The sequence below is a fragment of the Labrus bergylta genome, chromosome 11, assembly GCF_963930695.1.
Source record: "Labrus bergylta chromosome 11, fLabBer1.1, whole genome shotgun sequence".
NCBI lineage: Eukaryota > Metazoa > Chordata > Actinopteri > Labriformes > Labridae > Labrus > Labrus bergylta.
In genome coordinates this window covers 27,563,839-27,587,827 of record NC_089205.1, presented here as the reverse complement: position 1 = coordinate 27,587,827, position 23,989 = coordinate 27,563,839, and the positions used below count along the sequence as shown (strand labels likewise).

At 40.7% G+C, this 23,989-nt stretch overlaps 1 protein-coding gene and 3 non-coding genes across 4 annotated transcripts; 2 read left to right on the top strand and 2 right to left on the bottom strand.

The window, feature by feature from the left end:
- Positions 1 to 2,003: 2,003 nt before the first annotated feature.
- zgc:85932 (uncharacterized protein LOC405875 homolog) lies at positions 2,004 to 23,989 on the bottom strand. The gene is made up of 20 exons (XM_020655065.3): positions 23,667 to 23,989; positions 19,978 to 20,047; positions 17,776 to 17,894; positions 17,355 to 17,488; positions 16,520 to 16,691; positions 16,260 to 16,331; positions 16,012 to 16,103; positions 14,745 to 14,819; positions 14,134 to 14,294; positions 13,065 to 13,222; positions 12,708 to 12,916; positions 12,524 to 12,569; positions 11,179 to 11,253; positions 10,170 to 10,230; positions 8,731 to 8,795; positions 7,045 to 7,113; positions 6,529 to 6,607; positions 4,547 to 4,663; positions 2,724 to 2,782; positions 2,004 to 2,499 (listed from the first exon to the last, which is right to left on the bottom strand). The coding sequence occupies exons 1-20, from the start codon at positions 23,913 to 23,915 to the stop codon at positions 2,473 to 2,475; spliced, it is 2,109 nt and encodes a 702-aa protein (XP_020510721.1). The 5' UTR covers positions 23,916 to 23,989; the 3' UTR covers positions 2,004 to 2,472.
- On the top strand, positions 7,471 to 7,543 carry trnak-uuu (transfer RNA lysine (anticodon UUU)). Its single transcript has one exon. It is a non-coding gene; the product is annotated as a tRNA-Lys (tRNA).
- Positions 8,475 to 8,547, bottom strand: trnak-uuu (transfer RNA lysine (anticodon UUU)). Its single transcript has one exon. It is a non-coding gene; the product is annotated as a tRNA-Lys (tRNA).
- trnak-uuu (transfer RNA lysine (anticodon UUU)) lies at positions 11,641 to 11,713 on the top strand. The gene has a single exon. It is a non-coding gene; the product is annotated as a tRNA-Lys (tRNA).

Below are 23,989 nucleotides of genomic sequence, written 5' to 3'. Positions count from 1 at the left end.
CATGAATTAAATAGTACAGTCATTTGTCATGCTTGCACATAAAGAGGTCAAACTTCTTGTATGCACACACACAACTGGCTGATCAATCTGATTCTGATATTCATTAAGATAATAAACTTTCTCTGATGACTTGAAACACTGACATGCAACTTTTTAATTCTACTGATTTAAAGTCTTTATCTGTGATTTTTCACACTTAAATGTAGAAATCAAGTATCTCCTCTGAAAATAACTCTGTGAGTCATGACTGTCTACAATGGGTGTAACACCCGAGTCCCACTGTCTGTGATGCTTTCAGAGTTTTCAGAGTCCTATCTTCAGTTTGTTTACATCGCCGGGACGGCCGGCTGACTCCTCCCCTCGTGTATAAAAGTTGTTTAATTGAGGGACTAGAGAAAAGAAGAATAACATACTGTACTCACTGCTTAACTGTGTTTCTAGATCACGCTCATTTCAGGTAAATTTACATGCGGTGTGAAGATACCAGCATAATAAAGATCACTAGCATTAGCATGCTAACACAACAATGCAGCGCAAGTTGTTTTGGTTTCATGCTGGTGCTCAAGGGCGACATCTGCTGGATCAAAAAATCACATACAAAGCCTTGAAGACTTGTCTTTATCTAAGGAGACATACAGAGAGAGCTCATTTCTCAAAACATCTTTTTTCTTTACATCTCAACCCAAACTTTTATAATCAAGTGGAGCTCTGAATCGTTTCTGCTTCACTTGAGACGAGGTGTTTCTCTGTCCATGCTTCATATACGGAGGGGAAACAGAAACTATCTCTTGGGGGTTGGGGTGGGGGGGTCTTGCGTCTCTACCTTCAGAAGTAGGTCAGGCTGCCGTGCTCGATTAGTGTCACCAGCATGTAGACTGTAGCAAGTAGTCTTACAGTGGGGGTCTGCTCCTACCGGCTCTGTGATTGGTCAGAGCAGCTGAGTCATAACTACAGTCTGAGAGTCTGAGCTCACCAGCAGGAGAGAGAGACACTTATGAATGGACTGTTTTTGTGTTTTTTTTAAAGAGCAGCTGAACAAAGAGGGATGATGACGTGAATGACACATAAACACAATCAGTGTGTGAGTGTGTGTGTGTGTGTGTGTGTGTGTGTGTGTGTGAGAGAGACAATGTGGCTGTTTTTGCATTTCATATTAAACAACATTTCTACGTAATCTTACAGACAGTGTCAGCAATAACAATTCCTTTTAATACAACGATGAATGTCGATGACAGAGTAAGAAGTGTTCGATGTTAACTCTGCACGGTCACATTCAAATAATCAAGTTTCAGTTGTGACGACCTGTGACTGTGTCAGCGCTCCTCCTGCTGGCTGCTCTCTCTCTCACACCATACAGGTTGTCTTCAGGTAGGGAGGGGGCGGAGCCAAGTTAATGTGATGTCATGCACCTGGGTATTTAGGCTGGCGCTATAAGCTCTTTACATCACAATGCTAATGCTATAGCCTCCAGATCACAGATCACACACACACACACACACACACACACACACACACACACACACACACATGCTGTATTTACATCCGACTGTTCTCACTTTAAATGATGCTAGAGGACGGATATTTACACATTCCAGACGTCAGCAGAGAACTTAAGGTCATCTCTCAAATGTTTTCCAAAGTGTAAATTTGTCTCAAGCTTTGTTAGTGTTTCACACTTTGACTTTTGTTTTGGCACTTCCCAGCCACCGTACAAAAGTGCTGTGAACATGGAAAGCACTTTTCATGGACTTTTCTAGACTTCAGACCTCTCAAAACACTTTACCCAGCATGCCTTTCTCCTTCTTCACACACACATTCATACCCTGAGTCACTTCTACCATTACAAATCCAGAAGGCCAATTCCTTTATTTCTTAAATGACTGAGCATGAATTAAATCAAATAAATACAGTTTATTAAACACCTCTGAACTTTTCTTTCTTTTAAAAAAACATCACACAGAACGTTTGGTGTTTGGAAAGAGACGACTCAAAGATTTTTCACGTCTTTTCTATCTGCTTTATTCAGACTGATTTAGAGACTAACAGAAGAAAAGGATGCAAAATACACTTTATATACATTTTTTTTTTACAATCATGAGTAAGGCATCCACCCAGCAGGATGAAAGCATCATTTCCTGTTTGAAATCATTCATCTGTCGTTTCACTGTCTGAAGAAAATTAACAAAATAAGCAAAATGCTCAACGGAGAAAATGAAATGGTTCATTAACTGAGTCACAAATCGGGGAGAGAGAGAGAGTGGAGAATGTCATGCGGGAAAGGAGCCACAGGTGGGATTTGAACCCGGGCTGCTCGCTTGGAGGACCTGCTGTGTTTGCTTGCGTCATGTTTCTGTAAATTAATCGACACTGTACATCTAAAAACATTCAAACTACACGTTAGAATCAAACATTAAAAGCAGAAAAGAAAAGAACAAAGTAAAATCCTGATGAATCTTCTGCAGGATCCAGTTGTCAGTTGTACATGGTCATGTGGAGCCACTGCAACCAATCAGAGGACAGGAAATATTAAAATACTAACCTTCATATGAATAAATTTCATGTTTGATTTGTAATAATGTCAAACTGAGATGGTGGATATTGTTGTCATAACACCGCTGTGAGGTGCAATTTTCTGTCGATTTTCAGGAGTGCATGTGTGTAGAAGTTTCAGATGATGAGAGGTGAGTTGTTGCTTCTCTTCAGATATACATCAGTGTTCTCACCTGTTTGTAGCTGATGGTCACTGTTCCCATCCCCACCATGTCGTACGCTTGAAATGTGTCTGTAGGAGAGGACGCAAAAAAAACATGAAAAATGAGAAACATTTCAACTGTGATGGAAGATAACAGTTTGTTTTCTGTCCTGCATGAAGCACCAAAGTTCACCGTGTCAGGGTGAGTTTGATTTTTTTGAGGAGACTTTAAACATTTTTTCATGATGTTAATCCAAATTAAACTTTATAAGGTCTCTTTAAATCTAATCTAAGTTGATGATAAAGTTTAATTCATTTCCAGTAAAATCAAGGAGAGTTGACTCCCTCTCATGAAGTCACATATACAGTGTACAAAGAAACTGAACTGTAGTTAATTTAATGCATGAATTCCACATTGCTTGTTGTAATGAAAGAGACTACTGAGTGGTTCAGGCAGTGCCTACATGTACCAGGATGCATTGTGAATGATTAGCCTCAGACTCTCTGCACAGCATTTCTTGCAGAAATTCTTCGGCTAAAATAATAAGTACCGATTATCCTCTCAGTCAAATCAAACACAACATGTATCCCTGTCCTTAACATCGCCTCTACTCACAGTTAAAGGATGCTTACTCCAATGTTTGTGGCACCGCTTTGTAGCAAGTCTTCATTTCAAGTGAAGCCCAAGCTAAGATAGTTTCAGCATCACAAACTACCTCAGATGAGGACGCTGGTGCTGAAGGAACATCTGATCTGTGTTTTTTTTAAACTACAAAATTCTTTAGAAGTGACTTATTTAATTTCTTTCCCAGAACTGTCATCAACACGCGTTGTTGTGAGTCCCACTTTTCTTTTGCTGAAGAAGCTCAAACCTTGTAATCGAGCAGATTGTTCAACACATGAACAGCTTTGTTTAAACTCGTCTGACGGTTAGTTTACCTTTAGGGATCTACATACAGACTCTTCATTTGACAGCAGCATCATCATCTCACAGCTGTCCTGTTTAGAGACATATTCTGATACAAGCAAGACTCTTTTCTTGTTATTTGGAAATATCCCTGCATTGTCTTCAAATCAAATGTCTAGGACGGAGTATTCGGGCCACATTAAGACGGGAAAAAATCTGAGAATTGGAGATGAAAGTTGTAAATTTACAAGAATAAAGTCGTTGTTTTAGTCTACAGTTATATCAGAAGAGAAGAAAAATTAGGAATGTGGAGCGTCTTGTGAAGTTACACTTTAGTTAACAAAGAGGAAGATCTTTTGACAAATCTGCTGACACATCATGAATATCAGAAAGAAACTGAGGGCTTTTCCTGGAGGAATTTACCACACTGACATGGAGGAAATTGTCTCTTTTGTGGCTTTGAGGGTTCTCCGTTCATCAGGCACAGGAGGGTGGCTTCTGACACAACCTTTCAGAATAACAATCTTAACCACAACCCAATTAAAAGAATTGAATATCGTAAAATTACGACTTTAATCTCTACATTTGAGTTTTTTCTTTAACATGGCCTAACACGCTGTCTTAAAAGTCACCTCTGCTGTTTTCTGTAGCGTGTTATATATACGTCTCTCTTTTCATATTCTGCCTCTTATATCTGCCTTCCACTCCACAACGTCTTTGCATCACATCCTTATTGTAGATATAAACTCCCCACTAGAACACGGTGAACATGTCGACCTTGTAGTGATAATGACCAGCGAGATATGTGAGAATTCATTTATTTTAAAAATGTGATGGTTTCTGATTTGTAGCCGTCAGCTCCTCTGTGTTTTGAAACTCCGGTCACAATGTTCCCTTTGTCTTTTTCCCCCTCCCCGTGTCCCCGTGTCCCTGTGTCCCTCTCTTACGGATCATGCTCTCCAGTTTCATGACCAGGTAGAGGAAGCCGGGGTAACTGATGGTCATGTCTGGCTCTGTGTATCTCAGTCCGACCAGCTGCATCACCAGTTCATCCACCATGATGCCTGCAGCACAGAGACAAAACTGTGAGATGAACAACTGGACCTCACACTTTCACATTCACACTCCTGCAGGGAAATTCAGATCTGACTCAATATTTACTCATCTAGGTATCATCGATCACAGAGCCAATCCTGCATCAGTATTTTAATATGTTATCATTTTAATCTCTATGTGTGTCCTACTACACGGAGCATCAGCAGCTGCCTGGTCCAACATCTGGATTGATGTGTAGACAGAAAGAAGGTCCTACAGTGTTGGTTGTTGGGGAGGTTTTTTAAAAAGACCGCACAACACATTTTGTTTGTCTGTTCTGAAAGCCAATATTTCAAATGTTTCAAAGGTAGCTTAAGCACTGCAACATTAAATAAAACCTCATTCACAAACTAAGTTAACACTCGTAGCCGAGCGCTTGTCTTTAATGGTCAATACCAACATCCAAAGCAAAAGAATCAGGGTCGAAAAGTTGGACCTCTGCATCCAAAGTATGTTTCCAAGTTCAGTTTTTTTATTTGGGATGAACCTCACGGGGCTGTGATGCTGTGGTTAGCGCTGATGCCTCACAGTGCTTCAGCGTGGGTTCTCTCCGGGTACTCCAGCTTCCTCCCACAGTCCAAACACATGCTCGTTAGGTTAACTGATGACTCTGAATTGCCCGTAGGTGTGAATGTCTGTCTGTCTGTATATGTCAGCCCTGTGATTGACAGGTGACCAGTCCAGGGTGTAACCCCCCCTCTCGCCCAATGGGAAAAGTGGTTTAGAGAATGGATGGATGTGATGAGTCTAAACCAGATTATTTAATTGAAAGCGTTTTAAAATGACACTAAACCAATAAAGACTTTCACTAACTGACTCCTCATGACAGATGGCCGCACAGTTATCCAACATTTGTACAAATTGTAGTGAAGTCTGACGCAAAGTTGTCTCAGTTGAAGGAGAATCTGAATCCAAACCAAAGTCTGAGTCACAGTGAAGGATTTATTTTTAAACACAGAAGCAACTATGAGTTACAGAGTTGTTAGATATTCTCTGATGCTGTTTTATAAGAACAAGAATAAATCAAAAACTGTTCATTCAAATGTTATGACTTTAAGAAAAAGATTCTTTATCTGATGGTTTGGTTATATGTATCACTGTACCAACATTTGAGTAAGTCTGAGTAAATATGAAGTACAGTATGTCAAAGGGAAAAGAGGAAGAGGTAAAAAACAAAAAAAGGGTCTTGGCTCCCTCTGCTGGTAAGATATGTCTATGGCAAATGTGGATCCTAAAGTCTACAAATCTGAATGAAAGAGTTACACATGTCCTGATGCAGCTGAGAAAGTTTGACACGTGTGATATCTCTCTTTATGTAAAGATTTAATTTAGCAGACGCTCATCTGAGAGTAAGAACAACACAAATACGGATCTAAAAACGAGGAATCAACGCAAGAAAGTTTGACAAAATTAGCTTCAAGTTGGATCTGTGATGATAGCCAGAAAAAAAAATAAAAATCAACAACTGCCACTTTCTGTCATCATAATCATCCATCCATCCGTTATCTTTGACCGCTTTTTACCCATCAGGGGTCGGCGGGGGCTTGGAGACGATCCCAGCTGTCATTGGGTGAGAGGAGGGGAACACCCTGGACTGTTTCATCATCATCATGATTATTAAAATGAACAACAACATTTCCATTAGCCTCATGATATCAACATCACCATCACCGTCAGACGCATCAACCTCATTCATTGTGTAGAAGTTTGTGAAAGTCTTTATCGGGACTCTGCTGATCGAATGGAGTTCATTGTGGTGATTAATTCCACCACCGGGGGGCGACAGAGGAGAGTAGGTGTGTGTGTGTGTATGTGACTGTGTCTTCAGTCCTACCTGCTGCCCTCAGAGCGGGGGCGACCTCCGGGTACTCCAGGTTCTTAGTTTTGTTTTTGTCGAACACCAGGAAGATATCCTGAGGAGAGATGACATCATCAAACTGTGCGTTCAAGGACAGTTTGCAGAGTGTCTCATTACAGAGTGTTGTGGTGCATTTGAAGATGGTGCTCGTATTGATTAAAGCCACATTGTCAGAAACATGAATATTAAATATGCAACTGGAGTTTTTTAAATTTTATCCTGCACAATAATTAAAAGTTGTTCGGCCAAGTGGAGTTACTAAAACCATGATGAAATCAAAAGGACAAACTATTCGATAGTTCAATTATGTCTTCAATGCAGATTTATGTAAGTATTTTCTTGGATCTCTGGCACGTTATGTTATAGATAAATGCAGTTTTTCAAGCAGTGTGCTCTCATCTGATCAGATTTTTTTCAGACATGCAGTAAAACCTCTGTGTGGAAACTAGTGTTGTGTTTATGTTTTGTAAGTCTGTGCGTCTTCAGGCTCACCGTCCACCTCCTGATCTTGTCCCACAGTCCCTGAAACTCCAGCCAGTCCAGCTGAGCGATGTCCAGGCTCTGAAAACACTGAAGTCAAAGAAAACTAACCCGACCAATCAAAACAAACGTCATCTTAAAGACAGAGGCAACACACTGCTCAAGAAATGCTTCATGCAACAATCAATATGTCGTATTCACTCTAATCTATGAACATGGCAGAAAACTATGATTCAGCTCGTATGAAAACTTCAGGTCTCCCTGTGACAGCGTTTCTGCTGATGTGGTCTTCTTCTCTTTCCTGCACTAAATGCAGTGACAGGATTAAAATGTCAAAAATAAGTGAAACTTCAATCAAGCTTTTAAGGGCTTTGGGTTTTTTCACACCAAAGACGTCGATTTAAGTGAAAAAAATGATCGTAAAACTCTTTGATCAGAGCCTGGATAGCTCAGTCGGTAGAGCATCAGACTTTTAATCTGAGGGTCCAGGGTTCAAGTCCCTGTTCAGGTGGTGGTTGTTTTAAGCTTCCTCTCTGATTGAAGAGAAGAAAATGTTTATCAGCTGTTCAAGATGAGTCACTGACTGTGTTGTATACTACAGTCGTCAAGAAAGAAAGAATGACTGAAAGTCAGAAGGGAGAGGTTTTGCATCGAACACTGATGATGTCACAGTGTTTCATGGGATGATAGTAGGACACCAGTACAATCTAATTCACAAAGTAAAGCAGCTGCAAAATTGAAAACTAGTGGAGAGTCATGATGTAAATAATTGCCAAAGCAACAACACATGCTGAGTATGGTAAGAGGGTATTCAGTTTATAAGTTACTCTATGTGGAACTTCACTGAGTAATCATCTTCAGGAGAGTTTTCCAGAAATGTTTGGAGCATTACAGCACAGTCCAGAGAAGCATTCAGTGACTGAACTTCAGCAGCTGATAAATGTTTTCTTCTCTTCAATCAGAGAGGAAGCTTAAAACAATACGTGTCCCCATCAGGGTTAAAACCAAGTCTACGTCCTGTACATGGGCGCAAGACGGACTAAACATGGAGCCGCTTTTTAACATCTGTAAGAACATGAGGCCTCATGATGGGAGGGAATGACATTCAGCTCGTAGTGATACAATATAAAAAAAAGATTGTGCACAAGTCCCAAACCTTGAGTCCAGGTCGAGTCTGAAGTCTTTGAGGGACGAGTCCAAACCAAGTCTCAAGTCACATTTGTGTGTGAATTAAGTGCCACTCTCTGCTCTGCTATCGACGGGCTTCAGGGACGTCACAAAGTCTGCATCCATGTTTGATAAAGTCTGTGATCATTGTTGTGCAAATGTTTTCAAGCACTTGGATTTATAGGAAGTAAGTTTCATGAGGCTGCTCCACAAACTCTGAGTGACTTGCACAATGTGTTTGTTTTCTCTGCGGAGAAGCGTTTTAAAACGATTGCCGCCTGAACAGGGACTTGAACCCTGGACCCTCAGATTAAAAGTCTGATGCTCTACCGACTGAGCTATCCAGGCTCTGATGAGAGAAAATAATGACTATCATTATCAAACAGCCAGAACATTAACATGCTCAATGAGAGAAACATTTAAAAGAGGATAACACATGTACATGCTGATCCTTTCTTTTTTTTTAAAAGGTGTGAAAGTTTGTTTTTTAATCCTTAGAAGCTGTGAGTTTGATCACTTTTCAAAGGATACATCCATGAGGACCACCATGCTTTTGCAATGCTCCAGAGCCAAGTTCTTCTCACTGCCGGCCAACACTGAAGAAAAAAAACATGTTCGATGATCAGCGGACATTTTGACCCCAAAAAACAAACAAAAAAATGCAGAATAAATTTCACTCTGATGTTAAATCCTGATTGATGATGATGTTATTTAGTGGAAGTAAAGCATCAGGCTGTTTCTCTATTTCAGAGTTTAGTCTGAGCCATGCTGTAGCTCTCTCAGGCAGTATCATGAATATTGATTTTGTCATGCTAATGAACCTTAAATAGTCTCTCTCAGTAGAGGTCATTGTGGATCCCTGTGTGCTCGGTCTGTTTTTGTTGACAGGAAAGCAATGCAATCTTTACCCTTCTTCTTGTCGCAGCACTCGGTCTACTTCCTGTTTCCTTGAAACTCTAAACTGAATCTGTCACCACGTCCTAACAGACGGCTTCACAGCAGGATGTAACAGTGAGGTGTTAACAAAGGTAAACACATTAGATGACAATGAAGTGTTGTGACCTGCAAACATCATGTAAAGGAGCAGCATGTACCTCTGACACCTAGTGGTTAAAATGGGTACTGCAGTCCAAATTCTAAACATTGTAGAAAGCTCATAATTTAAACAATCACCACAAACCAAACTGGTTTTTCTTTGACATACTGAAGCAGCTTATCACGCTCGTGAATCGAGATTCTCTGACAAACCAGGTTCTCTAATGATGCCTACTCACAGAACAATAGGCACGTTTATTATATAGCACATTTCAACAATTCAAAGTGCTTCACACAAGACATGAAAACAACAACAAATGTCTTTTCTTTCTTTGTTATTTCTGTGAGAACCCGTCTCTGCTTCTTTAAAGGAGAGATCCCCATGTTCCCCACAAAAGGAGATCAGTGGCTGGTTTAAATCTGTCTGTGACACTGAGATTAGAGTTTCTAAAGTCAAGACATTTGCATTCACTGCAAATTTGAGGGTGTAGGTTTTGAGCAGAGATAACCGTGGGTGGATGGATTAAATATATTGACCCCGAGGAAAAACATACAACACACATTGGACAGCTTTTGCAGAGGACATGACATCCTTCACATGTAAAATGTTGAGATGATTTTGAAACCCTGGGCACAGAGATGCTGGACCTTTTCTCAAACCGGTCCCTTCAAACTCAACACTGAGGTTTTGGACGCGCTCACTCATACAGTGTGACCGACCCTCCACTGCATTGTCATAAGTGTGCAGGGAGAGGGGGGGTAGGGGAGTGGTCTGAGAGAGGCTCTTACTTTGTACACACAAAAAAGACCCTCATGAATGAGTCCACTAATTGCTGAATATTTAAACATTTGGAAATAATCTTGTGTTGATCCCAACAAGTCAGAACAAGTGTGTGTTATCCCTTCATGAGAGCAGACAGACAAACATCACTGACCTCCTCCCTGTATGGCCTCCGTCAGCAGGTTGTAGAGGTGCACTGGTTTACAAAATCCCTTCTGATGACACAGAGCAGGAAACAAACACAAGTTATGTAAGAGACGATATCACACACACAGACATTCCTCTTAATGCAAGAACATCCAAAAACACAGACTCAGCTCAGGCAGTTTGTGGTCGCAACTCAGATCTATTATATTTCATGTTTCATATTTGAGTCAACCTGCAGAGAGCTGCAGAAGGGTGGAGTTAACCACATCAGAGCAGCCGCTCCGAGGAGTTCCAGTCAAACTCTGAGAACAATCTAATCTGGGTTGTTTTCTGTACAGGAGGTCCCAGTTCAAACTTCACACACTTATATGGGTGTTAAATTCACCCAGCTGTTGTTTCATTTCATTTCATTTATTTTTTAAATTTCGAATATGTTTTAAAAATAAAATAAAAAATATACATCACAATCAAAGCACACTTTCTGTAGTGGCTCGATTATTAACCAGTCCATGTTGGAAAAAGGGTGTAGGATGAAGTTAAATAACTTATCCAGCCTTTTATCTTTTTAGCTTAATAAATTAATCCCAGACTAAGCTTTCAAAAAATAAAGTTGAATAATACAGATAACGAAGTAACAAAAGCAACAGATATCATGTATTACACACATTCATTAGTAGACAGTACAGACCTTACAACTCATATTGATTCAAATTTTCCCCATTGACTGCTCAACTTTATATTTGTTAAATATGTTATTCTTGAAAATGTGTTTAAACTGTCTTAATGTTTTACATGTTTACATTTCATCACTGCAGCTGTTCCATAAATGAACACCCTTCGTTGTAATACAGTGTAGTTTCTTCTTACTGATTGTGTTAACTGTCCCTCTGCTCAAGAAACCTTTGGATACTGTTCGGTATCTGATCATTGTTAACTTTGTACATGATTTGAATGGTTTTAAAGTCGATCCAGTCCTTGTGTGGATATACAGCAGCTGTGTAGCAGGCAGCTCTCACCTTGTTGCAGTGCTTCTTGAACAGCTCTTTGGTGGTTTTGGGGGGAGGCAGAGCAGCCAAATGAGGATATTGAAGCTGCAAGAAAGAAAAAAGAAGAGATCAGCACTATCTCTGAATGAAAACCTCTTAAGTCTGAATATTTTGATATTATCTCCAGCAGGTTTATTATCACTGTGTGTTGTTTTTCTATTTCAGCACCTTGGTCACAAAGTCGTGTCGCAGCATTGCACATTGGCTTCTGTTTAAATTCCATTGAAAGTTCAAAAAAACACAAATTATTGAGCTCAGGGTGTGTTGGAGCCGGTCTGACAGGAGGGTCTACTCACATTGAGCAATCCAGCATTCAAGTTACACAACATTTATCTTCTTTTTTTCAGATTTTTATTCCTAAAATGTTTTCTTTCTCATTAGATAATGGATGAAAAGAGAGAGAGAGTCTGCATGTGGACGCCCACAGCAAGAGCCTGGATAGCTCAGTCGGTAGAGCATCAGACTTTTAATCTGAGGGTCCAGGGTTCAAGTCCCTGTTCAGGCGGCAATCGTTTTAAAACGCTTCTCCGCAGAGAAAACAAACACATTGTGCAAGTCACTCAGAGTTTGTGGAGCAGGCTCATAAAACTTACTTCCTACAAATCCAAGTTCTTGAAAACATTTGCACAACAATGATCACAGACTTTATCAAACATGGATGCAGACTTTGTGACGTCCCTGAAGCCCGTCGATAGCAGAGCAGAGAGTGGCACTTAATTCACACACAAATGTGACTTGAGACTTGGTTTGGACTCGTCCCTCAAAGACTTCAGACTCGACCTGGACTCAAGGTTTGGGACTTGTGCACAATCTTTTTTTTATATTGTATCACTACGAGCTGAATGTCATTCCCTCCCATCATGAGGCCTCATGTTCTTACAGATGTTAAAAAGCGGCTCCATGTTTAGTCCGTCTTGCGCCCATGTACAGGACGTAGACTTGGTTTTAACCCTGATGGGGACACGTATTGTTTTCATCATCTTATGAGCCTTTCACGGGGAATGTTTCACAACAAACTCTTCTGACTTTTACAGAGAACGATTCTGAATTTTCTTCAGTTCCAGCAGGCTTTCACAGAAAGCCTGCTGGAACAAAGCTGTTGATAAGAACCATTGATTTCATTTCCACCGACCACTGTCAGGTTTGAAGACCTAAACTCAGTGTCAAAAACAAAAAGGAGCTCTGAGACATTTAAGACGTTTCTTGCTTTAACAACGCTGAAGCTCAGTATGCCTGAAGTGAATATTAATCAAACAATTGAAGGGTCATTTGTGATTTATTTTTTATTCAGTGCTTGGTTCGACTTGTCTCCTACCTCTGATGTTGAAGTGTTGTCTCGTGACATTGGTCTGTGCGCTGGACTTAAAACGAAAAGGATTCAAAACGTGTTAGAATCACATTTACATCCAGAAACCTTTAACTCTGACATCTATACAAACAGTTTGGTTCCAGTTCTCTCTTCATTGAGCTGAACCTCAATGAGCTGTGTCAGGACTCACGTGGCATCATTCCCCTGCTCTGTCAGCACCCGGAGGAGGAAATCCCCCTGCTGGTCGGGCTCGAAGGTTGAAGGGATGATGACGTAGCGGCCGGGTGGGAGGGAGCCGCGGAGGACGACTTCCCTGCGAGGGGAGTAATTTTTGCAGAGGAGGACCGGGCGGAGCCTGCTGAGGTCCTCAGGTGACAGGTAGGTATTCTGACTGTGGGCCTGGAGAGGAAGCAACACCAGTCAGCACAAGTTCTTTAATTTGGTGGAAGAAGCACAAAATGTAAAAGATAACATAAAGTACAAGAACTTGTGTGTGTGTGTGTGTGTGTGTGTGTGTGTGTGTGTGTGTGTGTGTGTGTGTGTGTACCGGGTATATATGCAGAGCTATAGCCAGGTTCGTGCCCCTGCGTCTCTGGTGTTTCTGCATCAGAGCGAGCACAAAGGAGCACGTCTTCACAGAGTCTTCTTTGCCCCCGTCGACCTCCGACAGGTTGAAGTAGAACTGAGGGTTCTGCCAGAACCGTCCTGGAAACATGGAGGGTTAAAGTTAAGTCCAACCGCACCACACTACACACACACACTACACACACACACACACACACACACACACACACACAACATAACAACAACATTTCTATATGACAAAGTTCACAAATATTTCTCTAAATGTGAATAAAAAGTGTTTTTTTTAGGGCTAAATGTGGAGAAATGTTGTTATTTGTAGTGTGCACAACTTTACAATCGGCGTCCCATACACACACACGCACACACACACACACACACACACACACACACACAGATAAAGATTAAAGTTAATCTAAGAGCTGCTCAACTTCAACCTCTGTAATTAACATAATCCGTCCTCCTGTTTCACCATCACTACAGTAGCTCACTGTGCTCGAGCTCTCTGCCTCTTAAAGGACGTGATTCCTCTCCACTGGAACTTTGCTAAATGTTGCTCAGTGCTCATGATGGATTAAAGTTAAGTCTCTGTAAATAATATGACAGAGTGAAGTCTAGACCTGCTCTTTTGTAAAGTGTGTTAAGATAACATTTGTAATGGAATGATAAAGACAGCTAGATTAATGTTTGCAGCTATAATGTGGCTCTCTTGTTGCCATTTTGTGTTTTCCTTTTTGAAGACCCAAAGCCGTGTGCAAACACGCCCTCATACAGAAAAGAGCGCTTGCTCACAGGGAGATATTTCATGAATTTTACAAACAGCGTAATGCTGGTAGACACTTTGAAGGAAATGTTCCGGGATCAAAACTGAAAATTCAAATCAAATCAAACACTTTTTTTAAATGTTTTGAATATAGAAGGCTTCTCTCATTCAGCTCTTCATAACTAAACTTCTCTCGTGCTGATTTTTAACTAGACAAAAGACTGATAATGAAAAAGTCTTGTAGTTATATGAAACAAATGTTGATTCTCACCTCCTGATGGAGAGCCGCCTGCTGTGACCTGTGGCACCCAGGTCCCATGATGCATTTTGCAGGACCATGGCTGCACTTTGGAGCCGGGTTTGCCCAGAGTGTCGGACAGGTGACACACCTCCATGATCTCAAAGTTCTGTCTGAAGTCTGACACCGACATCCTGATGAAGAGACAAAGTGGTGAGATGAATAAAAAGCCTGTTCGGCAAAAATGTGGGAAGTCTGAAGTCTTAAAAAAATGAATTCATTTTCAGCAGCTGTGTTTGTGTTGTTTTGTGTTGCGTTCACAATCGCACACTGCCTTCTTTTTTCTTGCTTTGTGAGAAAATGTATGCCTGATCGGACTTGTTAGCCTCGTGGTTCATGTTGTGGTCAGGGCCAACATGTTGTGGTCAGGGCCAACATGTTGTGTTCAGGGCCAACATGTTGTGGTCAGGGCCAACATGTTGTGTTCAGGGCCAACATGTTGTGTTCAGGGCCAACATGTTGTGTTCAGGGCCAACATGTTGTGGTCAGGGCCAACATGTTGTGTTCAGGGCCAACATGTTGTCAAGGTGTTGTTGTTTAGTGTCTGCAGGAGTCAGGAGTGATGGATGACTTTACAAACTCACCAGAACTCCCCGTCCTCCCGGCTGACTCGCTCCAGTCTCTTCTGCTCCTCGAGGCTCACCGTGTTCCACTGTGGGCTGAGCGAGAGACAGACAGACAGAGGAGAGGTGAGACACATGCAGACAGACAGAGGAGAGGTGAGACACATGCAGACAGACAGAGAAGAGGTGAGACACATGCAGACAGACAGAGAAGAGGTGAGACACATGCAGACAGACAGAGAAGAGGTGAGACACATGCAGACAGACAGAGGAGAGGTGAGACACATGCAGACAGACAGACAGACAGAGAAGAGGTGAGACACATGCAGACAGACAGAGGAGAGGTAAGACACATGCAGACAGACAGACAGAGGAGAGGTGAGACACATGCAGACAGACAGAGAAGAGGTGAGACACATGCAGACAGAGAGGGAAGAGGTGAGACACATGCAGACAGACAGACAGAGGAGAGGTGAGACACATGCAGACAGACAGAGGAGAGGTGAGACACATGCAGACAGAGAGGGAAGAGGTGAGACACATGCAGACAGAGAGGGAAGAGGTGAGACACATGCAGACAGACAGAGAAGAGGTAAGACACATGCAGACAGACAGACAGAGAAGAGGTAAGACACATGCAGACAGACAGAAAAGAGGTGAGAAACATGCAGACAGACAGAGGAGAAGTGAGACACATGCAGACAGAGAGGGAAGAGGTGAGACACATGCAGACAGACAGAGAAGAGGTAAGACACATGCAGACAGACAGACAGAGGAGAGGTGAGACACATGCAGACAGAGAGAGAAGAGGTGAGACACATGCAGACAGACAGAGAAGAGGTAAGACACATGCAGACAAACAGAGAAGAGGTGAGACACATGCAGACAGACAGAAAAGAGGTGAGAAACATGCAGACAGACAGAGAAGAAGTGAGACACATGCAGACAGACAGAGAAGAAGTGAGACACATGCAGACAGACAGAGAAGAGGTGAGACACATGCAGACAGACAGAGAAGAGGTGAGACACATGCAGACAGACAGAGAAGAAGTGAGACACATGCAGACAGACAGAGAAGAAGTGAGACACATGCAGACAGACAGAGAAGAGGTGAGACACATGCAGACAGACAGAGAAGAGGTGAGACACATGCAGACAGACAGAGAAGAAGTGAGACACATGCAGACAGACAGATGCAAAACCACACACAAACAGTTATGAGAGTATTTGGTGAATAAATCCTTTAACACATGAACTTCTTGCTTTCTTTGTGTAGAAATGTACAAACCCGTTCAGGTCACTCCAGGGCCCCTCCCACTCCGTGTTGCCCCAGGGGTTGAGGATTCTCACCAAATATGTGAGACCGTGTTTCGTCTCCACCTGGAAAGAGGAGAAGCAAAAAAAAAACAGATATAAGAGAAGAAAGAAACTAAAGCGTTCTCATGTATCTGAAGTAAACAAATTCATCTTTAATTGCAGTTTAACGTCTGCAAATAAAATCCTCCAGTTAACACGCCTTCAGTTTGGGACACTTACCTTCTGTACTGCAGTCAGGGAGTAAGCATGTCTGAACATGATCCCGAGGCTATTCCTTTGTTCCAATGGACCCTGAAGGAAAAAAATAACTTCTATTCAAAGTCAGGACAGAAAGTAAAGGCCAAATGACACACCTGACTCATCATCTACAAGGACACCTCCCATGGGAACATGTTTGTTTCTTCAGTCCTAGAGGTTCTGTGGAAAAAAAAAACCTGATCTTAATATCGTCAGGTGACTTTTCAACCCCCTGAGGTTACCTGGCAGTTTGCACAGTTGATGAGAGCTCCTTTAGCCAGCAGGTTTTTGAGGAAGACGGGCAGGTCAACAGACAGTGAGGAGATGGTCAAAACTTCAGCCACCCCGCCTGTCATATCAACCATGGCCTCATGAGGGAAGCCCATGTCCAGAGCTCTGTAGCCCCCTTTCAGCCTGAGACAACACATCAAAAAGAAATGTTCACATTTAATGGAGACACACATGAGTACATCTGTTCCAGTGTTCACTCTGTTTGCATACCCAATAAAATAAAATAGAATAAAATTACTTAATTGATCCAAAAGTGGGAAATTGTGGTGTTACAGCAGCAGGTTATCAAAGCAAATAAAACAATATAAGAATAGATACATAGTAAATAAGCACTTAGAATATAAAAATAAGAAGAGATTTATACATTAAGGATTTAACTTTACATTCCTACTGGTTTAAAAAAGAAAAGAAAAATGAAATACAACATTTATTCAGGCTTGTCAACTGAATGTAAAAATACTTGCTGGAGGTAAGAGATGTAAGTTTGCAAAAACAGTGATGACAGTGGTAAATGTGCAATAACAATATAGGGGGTTATCCAGCTCTGTGCACATTCGTGACTGTGCAATCAAAGATATATATGTTAAAGTGCAGGAGTGTAGATACGTTATCAGTTAAAACTATTCACTATAATGATGAGCAGTCAGACAATGTTGTTAACTTAAAGGTAAGGATAGTGTGTCAATGTATGCTGTGACATTATTCTCAAGTTTCAGGCTGAATTTTATTTTTATTTTTGATTAACTTTAAATTGTGATTTTAGGCGCCTAATTAAAAAGGACTTACTTGGCGTAGGCCTTCTCCAGCAGTGCGCTCCAGAACTCGTGTCTTTCTGGCGAGCTGAGGTAGAGCAGATTGTTGTCTTGAGTCGGCAACAAGTCGTCTATCCTGACCTCCTCCCACTGACCGTACTGCCAGAACTACACAGAGAGAACGAGTGACAGTGTGGACTGTGTCACATTTTAAGTCAAGGCCAGAACATATATTTATTCATTTTATTTTATTTTATTTTATTTTATTTTATTTTATTTTATTTTATTTTATTTTATTTTATTTTATTTTATTTTATTTTATTTTAATTTAATTTAATTTAATTTAATTTAATCCATGGACATGACCATAAATAAAACAAGAAATTTCAGGAGATAAAGTATTTAGTTATGAAGGACACCAACAACAGCATGTTGGTTAGCATCCAAGAATTTACCCTGAAGATGAAGCAGCCGTTGTATCCTTCCTGGAAGCTCTGATTAAGAGGCATGACCTTCTTGAGGAGTGAGCGATGACCAGAGAGAGACGCAATGGCAGAAAGTAACCAGCAGTCATCTACAGAGAGCAGAGGTTTGAATAGACAAGATAAGATAAACTTTATTGATCCCCCATTGGGGGAAATTCCTTTGTTACAGACTCACAGCTCAAAAACAGCAGTATAATTAGTAAAAATAGCAAAAAGTAAAAAAACAAACATATTTACATTAATTAAATAAAGCAAGAATTACAATAGAGATAAAATAATACTACGCTTATACTATAAACACCTTCACTTATGAAAAGACAGAGGACAGTTCTTATTAAAAAACACACACAGTGTGTAGAATTACTGATTTTGAAGAACATTATTAGAGTCAGGTGGTAGTACTGTTGAACAGTCTGACTGCAGATGGTATGAACGACCTGCGTAAGAATTAAGAAGGTCAGACTATCACAAAGGTCAGACTGCACATCATAATACAGAATATCACACATTGTGAATAACTCAACAGGTGCATCCTCTTTAGCGCTCAGTTTCCCTTTAGTCATTGTGCAATGGGCTGTCATAAAAAAGTCCCGTGACCACACTGGGTTTAACAGGTATTTGTCTTCAAGCCTCATAAACATCAGGTACATTCATCACATGACGTGGACAAGCCTAAACTTCTCTGCAGGATGCAAACACACACACACACACACACACACACACACACACACACACGGAGAGAGCATCAACTTTCCTGTTCCTTCTTGTTAGCTGTCTAGAAAATCAAACAGAGGATGTTTGCTCTGTGCAGCCACTGGACTGTTTGGAGGAGCAGCAGTGCTCCACCTGGTCTTCAGGATACAAAGTATAAAGATCCTGATTTTTAAACAGAAATTATTTGAATTCATTGGAGCATTGTCAGAATAAACTTAAGTAAAAAAAATGTTCATTCAAGGATGCATCGCGGTCACATTGAAGACTACATTCAAGGACTGTACATACAGACCCCTGGAGCAGAAGTCACAGAATAAACCACTTGAGCAAGGGACACAATAAACAAAGAGAAAATGTTGATCTTTATCTCATAATTTTTAAATTATGACTTTATTATCTCATAATTTCGAGAAAAAAAATCTCAATTAAGCCCAAATTTTCAATTTTTATTTTTTTAACTGGCGGAAATGGGCTTCCATAGTAAACAGACTGTCAGCTATAATGTGGAATGGTGTCTTCAACTGCAATATGTGGAATGTAGTGGTGACACACGGCATTGTGACACTGAGCTTCTTTTCCAAATCTCCAAATTGCACCTTCAGAACATACTTGATTATTGAGGTGATTCTTCACACCAGCTATGTTTAACACAAATGCACCTGGGTAAAATATTGACATTTAGAAAATTTAAGTTTGTCTGGTCCAACTCATTTTTCTTCTAAATTATTAAGCAGATCTGGCCCCTTAATGAAAACAGAGGCTGCAGGTGATGCAGGTAATGCAGCATGAATATCCAGTATGTGGTCGGGTATTCTTCTATGTTCACAATAAGTTAAGTTAAAAAAAAGTGTCTGTTTTCATGTACTGCCGCTCCATGCACCGGCTCACTTCTGACTCTCGAGTGGAGCATAAACATTAGCACCTTAGCACTACTGTGCTACCGCAGGCTGCCGCATATCGTGGGCGTGCTACAGAAGTTAACGGGCGTGCAAACATGAGCTGTTGAGCTTGCCACAACAAGCCAATGGGCTTAGATCAGTGACTTTGAATTTTTGCACATAGATGTGCCTAGACACACACAGGACACTTGGAAAACACACTAATGGGCATATAAAACCAGAAAAAGCAGAATATGACCCCTTTAAAAGCTCACGTCAAAGTGTTGTAAAATGCTGTCACTTCAGACTCACCCGTATTATAATCTTACTCTGCAACAGAGTCTTAATACTGTAAGTGAATGCATCACTAAAGGTTTAACATTTTATATTGTTTACTATGTTTCTGTCTACACCTATACAGAATAAAAACATGCAGAAAAGAAGTGTTGGAAATGTTTCTGTGTGCAGAAGAGAATCCAGGTTCTACTGCACGGTCTCATGGGAATCTCTTCATGTGTTACATAATCATGTTTTTACAATCATGTTTTAAGTGAGACTGCTACAGTAGGCGTGTACTTACTGAGCTTTCCCTGGCGGACGTCCAGGCGTGTAGCTCCATTTACTATGAACTGAGGTGACGAACACAGCTCCTACGGAGAGAGAGAGAGAATTGGTTGAAGACAAAGAGGATGAGGAAGAGGACAGAAAAAAGAGAGAGGAATAAAAAGAGAGGGGGTGGAGAGGGGAACTAAACAGAATTAGGAGCATGTCTGAACAATGCCAAAGGGAGTGACTGCAAATTATCAAAGATCATCTATCAGGATGATGTGATATGAACTTGGCACCGTATCTGTTCCTTTAAAGGAGTACAGGTAGACAGGAAGGTGAATAATGTTTCATCTCTGTTCAATGCTGCCAGCTGCATCGCAATTTATGATATACATACCTCAGAAACATCTAGATATTGTTCAACTAAGGGTAATAAAAACAACTTTTGTCAAATCCAACAGCGTTATGAACTACTAAGTGAATTGTACAACCTTTGAGGGCTTTAGGATGTAGTTAGACAGCAGTGTTTTTAGCTTGGTGGATGTGCAGTCTCAAGTTGTACTCAACTTTTTGACCTGATTTGCTCCGCCATGTGCAGCCGACAGAGCTGCTTCCGTTTGGTGTTTATTGTTTTTGTTAAGCCTTGTCCCCCTCTTATGACAAACTGGTTATTAAACATGCGTTCCTGCAGCTCTGTCGTGCCCGCAGGCTTCCTCTTGTCTCAACTAGGTGAACATACCATGAAGGTCAAACGCCCTCTTCAAACCCACAGCAGCCACGTCTTTGACTGACTTTTAGACTCAGACTAGACGCAGGGTTCTCACTTTAACAACCACTCACTGCATGTATGAAACTGAACTGTTGCTTTATTATCTCAATAAAATCCCTCTAATCTCGTTTTTTATTAGCGGCTCCATATTGTACTGTTAATGTTTGATAAAGATCAAATCATTATCTGCTGGTTTCTGGGGGCGTGGTTTATGTATTTATTTTGAAAACTGCTCTAACATGACTCAACCACAACACCGGGAAGTTCAGTTAATAAGACGACGATAAGAAATAACAACCTGGACTGCCAGCCGCCTCCATAAACAGAAGTGTGATCTTTGGCTGCTCTGCACAGAGGATCTGCTTCTTTTTTTTTTTAAATTCCTGCAGAGATGACTTCTTTTGATATGTTAAATATCGACTCAACAAAAGGTCCTCTGTAACCACAGGAGCAGATTTGATCTTCTCCCAAATAACTCCTGCCCACATTTGTAAGAGGAGAAGAAGAAGAGAAAGATGGCTGACTGTTTATTTATGGTAAACTTGAACTTGCAGTCACACAGGTTCTCTCTCTGTACTGACCTGCTGCCCTGAAGGCCTTTGTGTGTGTGTACCTTTAAAAATACGGGATTATCAGACGGGATCAGCTGTGAGTTTGTCTGAAGCACAGACGGTGTCTTCTGTCTGATTCTGACGAGCTCACTATCGAGCGTCATCATATCCTCTTTATTTCTCCCGAGCGATCACTTTGATGAAGTCGTTCTAAGCGACCTAACAGACATGTTTTTCACTTGTCACAAAGGAGACTTAAACCAACTTAGATCAAATGTAGAGGTTTGGGTTTTTGTTGTAACTCGATACTTCACTGACTCTTCTTCTCCTCTGAATCACAGATTACATTCAATATGTTTCAGTGTTTTTCTCAACTCTTCAGTGTTTTTCTCACCGGTGGAGTAAATTATCTCCACCGGTGATCAACAGCAGAAACAAAAATCTGTGTTTTTAAAGAAGAGAAAAAAAGCATTACTTTAAACATTTATTATTACCACATCGTCCCGACTGATGAGGGATTTTTAGAGCTGATAGCGACATCGTTAGTCACTGGATATGCTCATATCGGTCGATATTATCGGCTGTCAGACTGGTCGGTGGGGCGTTAATTCGAGCTGGGTGTTGTCCAAAACCTCACAATTCAATTTCAATTCTTTAGGTCACAATTCGATTTGATAGTGATTTAATAATACCGAGCATTGTTTGTAAAGGTTTAGAACAAACTGACTCAAACATGTATTTTATTGTTGCATTAATCTTTAATAAACAAATAATAAACAAAAGTGCACATTTGTGCCTGAGCTGAAGTCACAGAACCCACAGTGGGAAAATAATAATTGCAATGCATTGATGAATCGATATTTCTAACCAGCCGTAACGTAAATAACTCCGATTTGTCGATTTTGTTTTCCAGTTTTCTACATGGATAAGATGAGATAAGACAACACTTTATTGTCTGTTTGCACAGAAATTTGTCTTGCATTACAAGCTCAGAGATCCTCTCATCCCAATCAAATCACACTCAAAAGACAAACATAAAAACAGCATAAGCTGCATTCAAAATCACATTTCAGGAGTGACATAAATACATAAATAATGTTAAATAATGTTAGGAGATTGTCCATTAAAAAATTGAGAAAGACAAACACGTGATCGCCTCATAAATCAACCTGTCATATATCATGAGATAAAACTTTCCAACAGCTGAGCAGCAGGAACAACTTCAATCCATCTGTCAGAAGAAGCAACACAACTCTGGTGTAGGGATGAGCTATTAATCGAGTTTAAAGTGCTATTACAATTTAGGCTTCTCACGATCGTGAAAACAAGATATTTGAGCTAAAAACGAGGACTGTGCTGCAGTGTTTTGACCTCAGGAGTACATCACCACTACCTCAAAAACAAACCAAGTTTATTTGTATTTCTTAAGTTGTTATTTTTCTGCAGAAGGTCAACACACTTTCCACAGTTTTCAGAGAAGACGTGCTTATTCCATCACTCCATTTTCACTTGAACAGCCCTTGTGCATTAACACATTAGCTCGTTTTACACATGAATAATTGCAAAGTTTAAGTGTTGAAGAAATATTTAATAATAAATCTAAATGTAAAATCTAAATGTTAACTATATGCACCCCTCACCTCAGTTCTCATATATATTTATTCATCTATTAATTATTTATTTTCACTTATTGCTTGTTTCTCAAAGTGTTGAAGATGTTAGTGTTTCGATGCGTGTACTCGTGTAGTAACCACGTGTAATAACCGTGAACTCAAAATCAATCTGAATAATCCTGATGAGGATTTTTGCAATAATCGAGCAGCCCTTCTCCACCGCTCTGCTAAATGTTACAGATTAAAAAAGGTTGTGCATTCAGTTCTTTATCAGATATAAAATACAACAGAATTATCAGAAAGAAAGAAAGAACGTGTGAAGGTTAATTATGAGTTATTATTTATTAGTGAGCTGATTATAACTTCTCAGACTCATTTCATATCAATCATCTTCTGTTGGGTTCTTTTACTCTCCATAGTTTCTCTTTTCTTTTCCTGTAACCTTTTGTAAAATGCTCAGTCATCTGATATATTGGAGTAAAAAGCAAGCTGACATCTAAATAAAGGTGAGTATGAAAGTGTACAAAGAGAAGCTGTAAAAGATGCTTCTAGCTCCAGTGTTTGGGGTTTAAAACTTGACTTTAAAACAGTCCTCAGTTAGTCTGAGCTGCACCAGGACAGGAGTCAAATGTCGCTTACAGAATAAACATCAGTCTGTCTGTATGTAAATCAGTAAGATAGACTTTTAGAAACTCTTCTTTATGATATTTAATGAAACATAATTAAGGTGTATGGTGCTGCTTTAAAAGCATCATATAAATGAGGTCGAAGATGATCGTGTCTTCACCTTTGGTCGTCTCCACTTCACCCCGGAGTTCATCTCCAGCTCCCCGAGTGGAAAGTGATAGTCCACGAAGAGTCCGTCCCGACCCACCGTGTTCACCTCCCCGCTCTCCTGAGGCAGGTCCCCGGTCATGAGCTCATTCAGCCAGCGGCGGGACTGAGAGCCGAGCAGCTCGTCGGAGCACACCGAGTCCACATCGTCCTCAAGCGGCGGGAGAGAGCTCTCCGAGGACAAACTCAACGACTTTATCATGTTTTCAATATGTATGCTTTCACCTACAGTGTGTGCAGAGCTTCCGTCTTATCTGTGTGTCTGTCTTTCACCTG